At 43.7% G+C, this 12788-nt stretch overlaps 1 protein-coding gene across 1 annotated transcript in view; it reads left to right on the top strand.

Moving 5' to 3' along the window:
• The window catches only part of SHC3 (SHC adaptor protein 3), a 255705-nt gene that overhangs the window by 187945 nt on the left and 54972 nt on the right, over positions 1–12788 (top strand). The window contains exon 7 of the mRNA XM_004384231.1: positions 11081–11207. Within this exon, the coding sequence (XP_004384288.1) occupies positions 11081–11207 (127 nt within the window). The remainder of the gene's footprint in view (positions 1–11080; positions 11208–12788) is intronic.

The raw sequence follows: 12788 nt of genomic DNA, 5'->3' as shown, positions 1-12788 counted from the left end.
GCTGAATCTTGGAGTTCTTATCTGTCTCTCATCAAAAAACCTGGAGAAATTTGGCAAGTGTGGATACATTGAATAAATAGGCTAGGATTGGCTGATAGCCACGTTGTGAGCTGGAGGACTCTCAGTTTCTCTGGTAAGAACACAGCATTATTTTCAGCATCAGTATTAAGGGATGAAGGTTATCACCCTGCTGAGGAAGATGAAATGATAGCATCCATTGTTTGGCAGGATTTTTTCTGATTTGAGTAATGACTCTGGGTGTTTTTAAGATTCTCTATAGGAAGTGGCTGTGAACTTGAACTCTTGGAGTATCTGTTGTGTCTAGATACCATGATGAGGGACAGTTCAAGGTAGGACTCCTTAGGAGCTGGACTCCCTTGGGGAGGTCAAATGGGAACCATCTCTGACCTGCTTCTCTGCTGCATCTGTGAAGGGTGTGCTGGGGGAGGTGGGGAGGGCCTGGCCTCTTGAAAGGGAGAAGCACAAATCCTGAAAACTTTCTTCCCTTACTCACTGGCATCACCCCATCATTTAAAACAGCATGTCCTAGAGGACATGGTGGACAGTCTGTTGTGGTGGGGAACAGATGTTAAAGCTTCTGTTTGTGGTTATTTTCCATCTGAAATGAAGGAAAGCATTAAGCTATACTAGTGTGGTGCCATAGATAACTTGTGTGGCCTTACTAGCCACAGTCTTGGAACTTCCACGCAAGTGATTGGGCAGGACTGCGTGGTAGGGTAATTGTGGCCCACCAAGGGGATTGGCCAGTTTTGCCATCCGCTAGCTTGAAAAGAACCACCCCAGAGGTGGGAGAGAGAAGATCCCACCGCCACCAAGAAAGAACAGCCAGGTGCCAGCATGTCCTTTAGACCCAGGATCCCTGAGCTGAGAAGTCCCTGGAAGCAGGAGACTGAGAGAGAGAGAGAGAGAGAAAGTTGTAACCCTGAAGATGCTGAGAAATAGTGGCAGAAGAGACCCTGCAGCAGAGACCCAGGAGCAGGAGATGAAGCGTTGCGCTTCCTGGCCCAGGGAGAGAGAAAGCTGAGTGCCTTTGGGCATAGACCTAGGGCCAGGGAGAGGTGTGCCTACGAGCATGGCTAGGAAGAAGTTGTCCTGTTGGAAGAACTGTGTTCTTGAGTGTTCTTGTAACCTGTCACTTCCCTAATAAACCCCATAATTGTGAATATGGTCTGTGAATTCTGTGTGGCCATTGCCATGAATTATTGAACCCAGCGGAGAAGTAGAGAGTGCTGTGGGAGGGACGGTTGGTGTCAGAACTGGTGAAGATGTTGGAGAGAAGAGGTATGTCTGACTCTGCCTCACGGCAATCAGCCTTGGGCTTTTGTTCTAGGTTCTTCTTTCCCCTTGTGAAGTTAGAGGAGGTCAGACACACCCCCACACCATTTTTACAACTAGTATATAAAATTGGAGTCCCTGGGTGGTGTAAGGAGTCCTGGTGGCCCAGTGGTTTAGAGCTGGGCTGCTAACCAAAAAATCAGCAGTTCAAATCCACCAGCTGCTCCTTGCAAACCCTATGGGGCAGTTCTACTCTGCCCTATAGGGTCATTATGAGTTGGAATCAACATGACGGCAACGGGTTTGGGGATGGTATACGTACTTAATGTGCTCCGCTGCTAACTGAAAAGTTGAGGTTCAAGTCCACCCAGAGATGCGTTGAAAGAAGACCTTCTGACAAAGCAGCCATTGAAAACCTTATGGAGCACAGTTCTACTTTGACATACATGGGGTCACCAGGAGTCAGGGTTGACTCCATGGCAACTGGTTGGTACTGGTTAGTAGATGAAATTCACAGTGAGTCAGTGACACTCTGTGTGTTGGCTGGTCACCTACCATGTAGGGTCTGGGGAGGAGTGGGTTGGCTCTAAGGTGCAGGGTGGACAGAGTGCTCTCAGGCCCCAGGGGTGCTCTCAGCCTCTTCTGCTGGTTTGGTGGTTTGGTGAAGTAAATTCCCATCTTATATTAACTGGTTTTAACTGGACTAACCTTCTCAGAAAGAGACTGTAAGTTAGGAATTATACTAATAATTGCAGCTCAAGCAAACAGCAAGGAAAGGGAAAGATTGATTCACACATTTACTTCCAATTTAAACATTTCATAAGCCATATTTCAAAGTAAAAAAAGATTAAGAAAAGTATGTGAAAGATGGATATTATCCACTGTTATCAGTAATGAACCTCTCCCAAAGCGTGTGCTGTGCCTTTAGATAGTAAGTGTGAGGTTTGCAGGGCTAATAAGACAGCTTACACTCTTGTTTATTTTATCTTTCTTGTAGACTTTTTAATGTATTTTTAAAACATACTTTATAATAGATACAATATATTAAAACAGTAGTACATGTTTCTAATTTATAAACAAATAGACACATATTTGGAACACGTGTTCTAAGCATCTTTACTGATAGAGATGGGTGGAAAACTTAGAGACCTCTGATTAGAGGAGTAAAGAATTCTGGGGTGTTAGTAGGTGTGCTAGACAATGCTGTGCCCCCTGATGTCCAGTTCTCCCGTCCCTCCAAGCTGGCAAAGACTGTACTTCCCAGTGCCCTGTGTGTAGGAGGGGCCAAGTGACAGCTCTGTGCAATGGGCCGTGAGGAGAATGGATGAAGCATTCTTTCAGGGGCAAGGCCCTGCTTCCTTGCTCTCTCCTGCAATTGAGGAGGAGGCCTTGAGTCGAAATTCAGGGCCAAAAGATCAAAGCAGCCAGTACCACTGAGTCACCACACAGAGGAGAGTGGCCTCAGAGAGCTGCCCAGAAAGGAGTGAGCAAGACCGGGCCTGTTGTTTCAGCCTCTGAGATCTTGGGGGTGTTTGTTACTGCAGCATAACTTGCCCATCCTGACTAATAGAGTAGGTATCACAGGTGAGAGAACACACCCAGATGGCCAATCTCAGCAGTTTGACTTGAGGGGCCCTAGCTGCCCGCAGGTACATTTAGCTGGCAGATGGCCAGGGGCAGCGTTGAGGGCTGATGGAGAGGTGGAGCCACTAGCCCCGGGACATATTAGGAGAGAGGAAGAAATGGTGAATTGGTATTTGGAATGATCAGGGTGTAGCTGGGCACTGCCTTGTTGTCCACAGGCATTTACCATTCTTCAGGGATTGGAAGACTCCAGATTTGTCCTGCAAAGGCACTCACAGGAAAGAAGCGTGTGGCGTCCCCACTTCTCTCTGGTGTGAATATAAGGGTCACCTCTCATTCGTAAGTTAGGTTTTGCTCTGAAGCGGCCCATCTCAGCTATATGGTATACTTTGCAGTGTGGACTGATGAAACACTCCTCACTTAGGCCAGGGCTGAGCTGGCCACTCTGGGGCAGCCTTGGGCTAGCTCTCCTGGAGGGAGAAGATTCAGTGTGTCTATAGGGCAGGGCTAAGCAAGACAGAGGGAATCACTGCAGGGAGGGTCAAATAGATAAGCCTCTTGGCTGCTAACCAAAAGGTTGGAGGTTCAAGTCTACCCAGAGGTGCCTTGGAAGAAAGGCCTGGTGATCTACTTCTGAAAAATCAGCTATTGAAAACTCTATGCAGCGCAGTTATACCCTGACACACGTGGGGTCGCCAGGAGTTGGAATCAACTCAAAGACAACTGACAAGCAAGAGAGAGACAAAGTCAGCCAGCGAGCTCCCCTTCAGACCCTACTGTATCGCAGGCTACTGGCATCAGCAAACTGGAGGAAACCCCACTTTGTCTCCCATTTTTTAGTTTGGGGCCACTGTTTAGATTTTACACAATCATTCTGAATCTTGATTTTGTGTGTTCACGTTCTGTACATTTCTCTTAATTGTGCTGCTTTTGGCTCTGTTTCTTCCTCTATGGAGAGGTTACCGCAGAGTCAAGAAGCACCAATGACCACATTTTGGGGAAGGCCTCATAATTTGCCATGTACCCTCCAAATCACTCAGGCCAGGTTAAAACACAGATTAGCCTACAGGTTAAAACACAGGCCTACAGAGATAGTCAAAGTCTAGGGTTAATTCTGGATTGGGAGTGAGCTTCTGGACTATATCATAGACAGTTGTTTAAAAAAATAAGGTAATATTTAATTACGTATAAATCTTAGGTAGAAGACAAAGTAAGGAAATAAAACATCAAAAGGTCTTGGTTTTAACTAGCCGGCAGTCTTGTCACCATACCTGCCCTTTTCTCCTCAAACCACATGTCCAATTTTGGATTGAGAAGACATCCTTATGTACTCATGGTACACCTGAAATCACAGTGCCTTCCTGCCTCTCTGGGTGACCGAATAATAACAATTCAAAGCACCTACTATGTGCCAGCCATCACCATAAGCACTTTCTCTGTATTTTCACTCTCCCGGCACAGTGGGCATTATTGTCCTCACTCAGCTGATGAAGGATCTCTCATCTCTGCTTTAGTCCGAGCACACGTGCCTTTGCTGCTCAGCTTTCTTGTTAACATCACAAAATAAAGTGGTTGCATGTCTTACTGTTTAGTTACTTCCAACTTACTACTAAACAGCGGCCAATAATTCTCTTCAGTTATTTCTTTACTCAAAGAGCCGTCTTTGAGTCTCTACCCTAACTTTCTGCTCGTGGGGAAGACTTCCTGCGTTCCCCCTTGTCTCAGTCATCTAGTGCTGCTCTAACAGAAGTACCACAAGAGGATGGTTTTAATGAAGAGAAGTTTACTTCCTCACAGTCAAAGTAGGCTAAAAGTCCAAATTCAGGGCATCAGCTCCAGGGGAAGGCTTTTTCTCTCTGTCGGCCTTCTTCTCTTCAGTGTTCCCCCGGACTAGGAGCTTCTCTGAGCAGGGACCCCGGTCCAAAGGATGCAGTGTCCTCCCGGCATTGCTTTCTTGATGGTATGAGGTTCCCAACTCTCTGCTTGCTTCCCTTTCCTTTTATCTCTTCAGAGATAAAAGGTGGTGCAGGCCACACCCCAGGGAAACTCCCTTTGCATTGGATCAGGGATGTGACCTGGGTAAGGGTGCTGTTACAATGCCACCCTAATCCTCTTAAACATAAAATTACAATCATAAAATGGAGGCCAACCACACAATTCTGGGACTCATGGCCCAGCCAAATTGATACACACATTTTTGGGGGGACATAATTCAATCCATGACGCACCTGCTTATGTATTTGTTGAGTTGACTCTCACCTTGTTCCGGAGAGGATTTCAGGCAACTTGTTGCTTGTTTAAATGTGTGTCCGGGGGAGGTGTAATATGGGTTTCTCAGAAATGATATTTGTGTGTGTGGGAACACTGCCAGGTAGAACACATTGACTCTGTCCAGTGTTCCGAGCGCATGAGTCTCAAGAGTTCCCCTCATTTATTAAGACCTTGGAATAGAACCAGAGTTGCTACCTCCTGGGAGTTCATCAAAATCAGTCCTCTGGTGTGGTAAGAAATGTGTTTGTAAAGTGTCAGAGTAATTATTCTAATTGCTGAAAATGAGTCTACAACTCCGCCACGATCAAAGGAAACATGTACAAGAGGGCAATGGTAAAAACTATAGCTTTATGCTGAACTTGAGTGGCACCTTTCTTTCAATAATTCAAACATGCCTGGTTAAAACAAAAGTTGCTTCCTGTACTTAAGAAATATTTGCTTGTTCATTGATGGTTTTCTACTTTCAAAACACTTTGTACTCTCATGAGTTTGCATGTGTCTATGGAGCTTCTGGAAACCCTAGTGGCATAGTGGTTAAGAGCTACAGCTGCTAACCAAAAGGTTGGCAGTTCAAATCTATCAGGTGCTCCCTGGAAGCCCTACGGGGCAGTTCTGCTCTGTCCTATAGGGTTGCTATGAGTTGGAATCGACTCAACGGCAATGGATTTGGTTTGGGTTTTTATGGAGTTTCCATGAACCTTGCCTTGGACAAGTTGTGCTGGCTTCTCCAGTGTTGTGTATTGTCTTACCCATTCACCAAAGTTAACACTCATCTACTGTACTCCCATGAGAAGTTGGAAGGTTTACTATGGAAACCAAATTGCACTCCTTTTTTAAAATATAATTTTATTGTTGTTGAGAATAAACACAGCAAAACATATACCAATTCAACATTTCTGTATGTACCATTTAGTGACAGTGATTACATTCTCTGAGTCGTATAACCATTCTCACCTTCGTTTTCTGAGTTGTTCCTCCCCCATTAACGTAAATTCACTGCCCACTGAGAGTCCTGTCTAATGTTTTGAGTTGCTGTTGTCAATTTGATCCCACATACATAGTGCTTAAAAGAACATAATGCTTGAGGGAGATATTTTTTATTAGTTAACCTAAACTATTGTTTGGTTTTAAGAGGGCTTCAGGGGATATTTTTGGTTTAAGGTTTAAAGATCATCTTAGGGCAATAGTTTTAGAGGTTCATCCGAACTTCATGGATCCAGGAAGCCTGAACTCCATGAGAATTTGAAATTGCGTTTTTCCTCTTTTGATCAGGATTCTTCTATAGAATCTTTGATCAAAATATTCAGTAAATGGTAGCTGAGCACCATCCATTTCTTCTGGTTTCATGGCAAAGGAGGCAGTTGTTCATGGAAGCAATTAGCCACTCATTCCATATCCTCCTCCTATTCCTGGCTCTCCTTCTTCTGTTGCTCTAGGTGAATTGAGACCAATTATTGTGCTTTGGATGGTCACTTGCAAGCTTTTTAAGACCCCAGGCACTGCACATCAAAATAGTAGGTGGAACAGAGGCACTAAACACATTATTAGGCCAATTTATTGAGATGTCCCATGAAACTATGACCCTAAACTTCCAAACCAAGAAAACAAATCCCATGAGGTTTTTGGTTGTACATAAGCAGCCTCAGCAGCTACTCTTTCTTTTTTTATTTTTGTCATTGTTGTGAATATATCAATCACACTTTTGCCAGTTCAATTTTTTACAGGTGTAAAACTTATTGACAGCGACTACAATAATACTCTGTGCAACCCTACCCTTAATCAATGCAATTTTTCCATCACTGTTAAGCCCCCCATTCCCTCTCCCTTATGCCCCTGGTAACCACTAATAAACTTTGTTCTCTATACATTTTCCTTTTCTTGTTTTTTTATATAAGTGAGGTCATACAATATTTGTCCTTTTGTGATTGACTTATTTCACTCAGCATAATGTCTTCCATCTATACCCATACTGTAGCATGTATCAAGACTTCATTTCTCCTACCGGCTGAGTAGTATCCCATTGTATGTATGTACCACATTTTGTTTATCCATTCATCTGTTGATGGGCATTTAGGCTGCTTCCACCTTTTGGCTATTGTGAATAGAGCTGCAATGGACATCTGTCTACAAATCACTGTTTGAGTCTCTACTTTCAAATCTTTTGGGTATATACGTAGGTGGAATTGCTGGGTCATATGGTAGTTCTGTTTTTAGTTTTTTTAAGAACTGCCACACTATTTTCCACAACAGCTGTACCACTTGCATTCCCACCTGCAGTGGGTAAGGGTTCCAATTTTCCCACCACGTCCTTGCCAACATTTTTTTTTTTTTTTTGTCTTAGCCATCCTTCTTATTATTGTTGTTGTGTGCCATCAAATTAGTTCCAATTCATTGTGACACTAGCCATCCCACTGGGAGTGAAATGGTATCTCATTGTGGTTTTGATTTACAAATCTCTGATGGCTAATGATGCTGAGCATCTTTTCATGTGTTTGGTGGCCACTTGATTGTCCTCTTTGGTGAAATGTCTGTTCAAGTCCTTTGTCCATTTTATGATTGAGTTATTTGTCTTTTTGTTGTTAAGTTGTCAAAGTTTTATATATATATATGTGTGTATGTATATATATATATATTATATATATAGTACTTTGGATGAAGGTTTACAGAGTAAACTACCTTCTCATTAAACAATTATTACTCTTATACTGACTACATAATACCCAGTGCCAACCAGAAGTGGGGGTAGGCTAACCCTAATTGACCCAAGGGAGATTTGTCCTTTTGGTTTCAGAGGCCAGAACTATGGGGTACACAGGGAGGCAGGTAGAGTGCCGACTATGGGAGCAGACTCCACTACAGGAATCCTCTGTAGCAATTCACCTCCAGCTTGCAGGTGACAGTGTCTAGGTGGAGGAGAGGTTGTCACGCTCCAGATGGACCCCCAGCGAGGTCTGCCTTGAGGCTATCAGACCCCCCCTCCCATATTATGTGGGTTGTGGGTGTATCCTCCGTTAAAGATGCCTGCTTCCTAGCACCCAGAAGCCTTAGTCAGCAGTCCTCAGCACCAACCAAAAGGAGAAGCAGACAGACCTGAGCTGACTCCCTGGGAAGTCTGTCCTGTTAGTTTCAGAGACCTGAGCTATGGAGTGTGCAAGGATGCGGGTAGAGTGTTGACTATGAGAACAGACCCCACTAAATGGGCTTTCTATAGGAATTCCCAGTAGACTTGCTACTGACAGTGTCCAGGTGGGGGAGGTGTTGGCTCACTCCAAATGGACCCCCAGCTAGGTCTACCTGGCTGATTTTAGTGCAGAACCTTGTGGTCCTGTCTGTGTACAGGCAGGGGTTGTGGTGGTTAGGGAAGCAGGAGGCTCCTTTTCTGGGGCCACTTCCTCTGTTCACAGCAGCCGGCAGCCTGCATGATTAGGGGTAGGGTCAGGGATGGTGGGAGAAGCAATTTTCTTACTGTACACAACTCACTGATTTGTTGATTCTTGCCTGTTTGCAGTTCCCCATTGCTTTCCTCTGCTCCTCCATTCAGTCTCTCAAAGCCGAGTCCATTTCCCTGTGTTTCTGGTTGTATTTGTGGGGGAGGGTCAGAATGATGGTCTGTTTATGCTGTCATCCTCCCAAAATCTTCTCAGAGACCATTTTACAGAAGGAATTATCAGACCAAACTAAAAGATGATGTTTTTTCAGTTCACTGAGGACCGTTCCAGGAACAGAACCAAAAGTTCAGTCTGTCTCTGCCTGCTCTCCATCAGTCTGTCATTCCCCTTGTAAACTACACTGGGATGGATCGAGCCTCACCAAGCAACCACACTTCACCTCAGAGCCCTGTACTCTTCGGAATGTCCTGGGAACTTATTTATAGAACTCTTTTCAGGGTTTAGTGTTCTCTGGTATATAGAAGATAAATGAGTCTTGGGAATAAAATCACAGCCCTTCTGAAGAAATCTTATTCTTCATTAACCATCTCAAATGTTGAAAACCTGTTGCCATTGAGTCGACTCTTGGTAACCCCACACGTGTCAGAGTAGAACTGTGCTCCCTAGGAGTCTCAATGTCTATTTTTTCAGAAGTAGATCACCAGGACTTTTCTTCCCAGGTGCCTCTGGGTAGACTCGAACCTCCAACCTTTTGATTAGCTGCTGAGCCTGTTAACTGTTTGCACCACCCAGGGACTGCTTTAAAATGTTAGGTTGCTGCTTTTTCCCTTAAAATAAAAATAAGCTACACACTCGTTGACCATTTCCCAGTCTTTATTCTGGCTCTCCCAAGTCCTGAGCAGCCTGTTCCCTCCGCTAGTGCTAGAGAGGCAGGGGACTCAGAGCAGCAGAATGGGGAGGGCCAGAGCAGTGTGGTTATAAACCAGAGGAACAAACCAGGGGGACAATGATTCTTTCCGACTTTCCCTCACTCAAGCTTCAACTCCTACTTCCTATTTGCTTGAAAGATACATCCATTCAAATCAGTTAACAACCTGTGCCACTGCAACAAGTGTTTAACAGGAGTTTGTTTGTAAGGAACCCAGATGGTGGCTGCAGTAATACGAATACCAGCTAGCACGTCTGTATCCTTGTAGACCGATCCCTTTGACCATACCTGAAAATAGAACCGGTGTGTCCAAGGGATTGTACTGTTATCCAAAGGCCATGATACACTTACACTGGATCTCCCCAAGGAGTGCTTTCCCGATGTCTACCAGTACATTTCCCTCTGAGCCTGGACGGGAAGGAGTCTGAGGACTTGGGGCCTGGAGGCTGCCTTCTGGGTGGAATAACTCCTGATGCAGATTCCTCCCCTCTGCCAGGATGGAAAGGGTTCCCGGAGGAAAGCCCTGTTGAATATAATTACGATGTGACTACTATGAGGAGGAAGGGGGAGTGTGACGTGCACATTCATTGTTTTCCCCAGAGAGAGCTCCTTGAGTCCATCAGTAATAAAGCCACCTTGCAGCTGGTCACGGGGACAGGACCTGTGGGCTCCTCAGGAGGGGCACAGGGATGTGGGGGAATTCTTTCAGTGGGAAGCCATGGGTGTATTTTTGCGTGGGTGGTGGGCTTCTCATGTTCCTTTCCCACTGCGCTCTCTTTTCCCTGATGGCCTTGTTTTAAATTATGATCAAGGCCTTTGCTCCAGGATAGTGTCCTTGTCCTTGTCAGACTAGTTGGCAACCTGTCATAAAGCAGTTGGGGGGCCTCTCCACCACCTGTGGGGGGCCTTTGTCCTGACCTGCCAACACCCCTAATTTTCATCACAAGATACTTCTCTGAGAATCTGTATGACTACACAGTCTCAAATTCATTTAGATGCAAGTGGCACATTGCTGGGTTGGTAATGACTGATGAATGAATTTCCTTCTAAATTCATTTTAAAAGCTTGCCCTTATTTTTTGAAATCACCACATGTGGTGATCAACAATTTACTATGACTAAGATTTCAGTTAACAAGTTGCACTAAATCCATTGAATGGACCGAGATTCATTCAACAAACACTAGTTTAAGTCCATTTTTTAAGGTAAATGGGGCCTTAAAGGGACTGGGTTAGTGTTAAAATCACGTTTTTTGTCGTGCTGAGGTTTCTTGCTAAAAACCCTTTCCCTGCTGAGTCAAGAATTGATGTTTTATCGACACTAGAGAAATTGAAGAACAATTGCATTGAACTTAAAACTTTCGTATTTTGTTTTAAAATAGATACTGTAGTTCTGGAGAGACCTGGCTATTAAGGAATGAATTCCTATGGTGAAACTTGATTACTGTGAGTTCCCCCCAGGGATAAGCTTGAAGGTGTATAGTTAAGACATATCATGAAGGACACATTCTCCTTTCAGTCCCTCTGTCTCACCTCAGGAAGGTCTTTATGTAGGAGGGCGCAGGTGTCGTCAATGTGGGTGTCTAATGGGCCTTGTGTTCCTTGCTCTCACAGCATGTCACATACTGGAATGTTGTGGTGGGCTGGCCCAGGATGTCATCAGCTCCATTGGACAAGCCTTTGAGCTTCGGTTTAAGCAATATTTACAGTGTCCTTCCAAGATACCTGCACTTCATGATCGGTGAGTAATGCTGAAACACAGTTTGCAAAATTTTCTTTCTGGATGTATGATCTTTCCTCTTAAAAATATTCAAAAGAACATAACAACCTGCCAGTTGTGCTCTGCAGAGACACATATTCCCGCTGTGGTTTAACACAGGGCTTCGTGGGCTCGCGGACGCCTGGGTGGTTGGGAATGGGATGTGGCACAGGAAACCGACAGATGGAAGCCAACATATGGATGATGCTTTGAATCTTGAGGAAAAAAAACCCTTTTTTTTTTCACTGAAACTATAGTGACAGTAGTCAAGGTTACAAGAAAGCTATTTTATTGTAATTTTTTTTTGTTCTGTTTCCTCTGCAACTGCCTGATGTTTCCATATGTCACCTAATTGGGTCTGTATCACCACAGGTTCTGCACATTCCATTGTCCTTGTTGTCATGAGTAGCCAAAGTTCTGATACAGGAGGCTCCCTCTGGGAGGCAGTGTGCTTGGTGTTGGCACCAGGAGAAGGACCAGCATCGTTTCTGCCTTAGATCGACCTTAGTTTTGTGGGTGTCAGGAAACAGAACATAAGGCATCATAAAAGGTATAAATAGATCAAACCTGACAGCTAAAGGATATTTTCATATTGGATTAAAAAAATATACAAGGATACAATAGGACAAATATTGTCTGATTCCACTTATGTAAAATATCTAGAATAGGCAAATGCATTGAGGCAAAAGATTAGTGGTTACCAGGGGCTAGGGAGACAGAGCAATGGAGAGTTAAAACAAACAATACAAAACAAAATACACAATTTAAGATACAAACATACATGTATATATATATTTATACATATATATATGCTCTTTACAAAATACATGCCAACAATACAACGAAACAAAAGGATGAGTAAAACACATACCAGAAAAGTGTATCCCCAGGAAAGATGATTTAAAAAAACAAAACAAAACCATGAACTCATTGTTGTTGAGTCAATTTTGACTCAAGGTCCCTATGTTTACCCTCAACTACTAACCTAAATGTTGGTGGTTCAAACCCAGCAAGTGGCAACATTGATCTAAGGAGTGATGATTTGCTTCTGTAAATATTACAGAAAAGAAAACCCTATGGAGCAGTTCTACTCTATAACACATGCGGTCACCATGGAAAAATGGTAGAACTATATATTAATATCAGACAAAGCAATAACAATGACAAATGAGAAAAGGAACAATTCACTAGAAATATATGATTGAGAATTTGTGAGGTCTTTATTACACAAACTCAAAAGTACAAATTGAGAGAATTTCAAGGAGAAACTGAAAACTTACTATCTTAGAAGTAGACTTTAACACACAGAGGTGTGTAAAAGGAAAAACCAGTAAAACAATCAAAGTGCTCCTAAGGACATAGAAGAATTTAGCAGCACAATGTTCTGCAAACCTTCATCTAAGGTACAAAAAAAAAAAAGAATTATCTATGTGAGATCAAATTGACAAAAGCAACTCAAAAGGCTTGATGGGAAGCCTAGGGGGCAGTGAGTTGAAGATAATGGTAATAGAATAATCTGGAAAAGGATAGTGAGAATAGCGGCACAGCTGGAAGAATGTAATC

The sequence above is a fragment of the Trichechus manatus genome, unplaced genomic scaffold (assembly GCF_000243295.1).
Source record: "Trichechus manatus latirostris isolate Lorelei unplaced genomic scaffold, TriManLat1.0 scaffold00120, whole genome shotgun sequence".
NCBI classification, from domain to species: domain Eukaryota; kingdom Metazoa; phylum Chordata; class Mammalia; order Sirenia; family Trichechidae; genus Trichechus; species Trichechus manatus.
The sequence above is the reverse complement of the archived record's forward strand: the minus strand, read 5'-3'. Positions and strand labels throughout refer to the sequence as shown.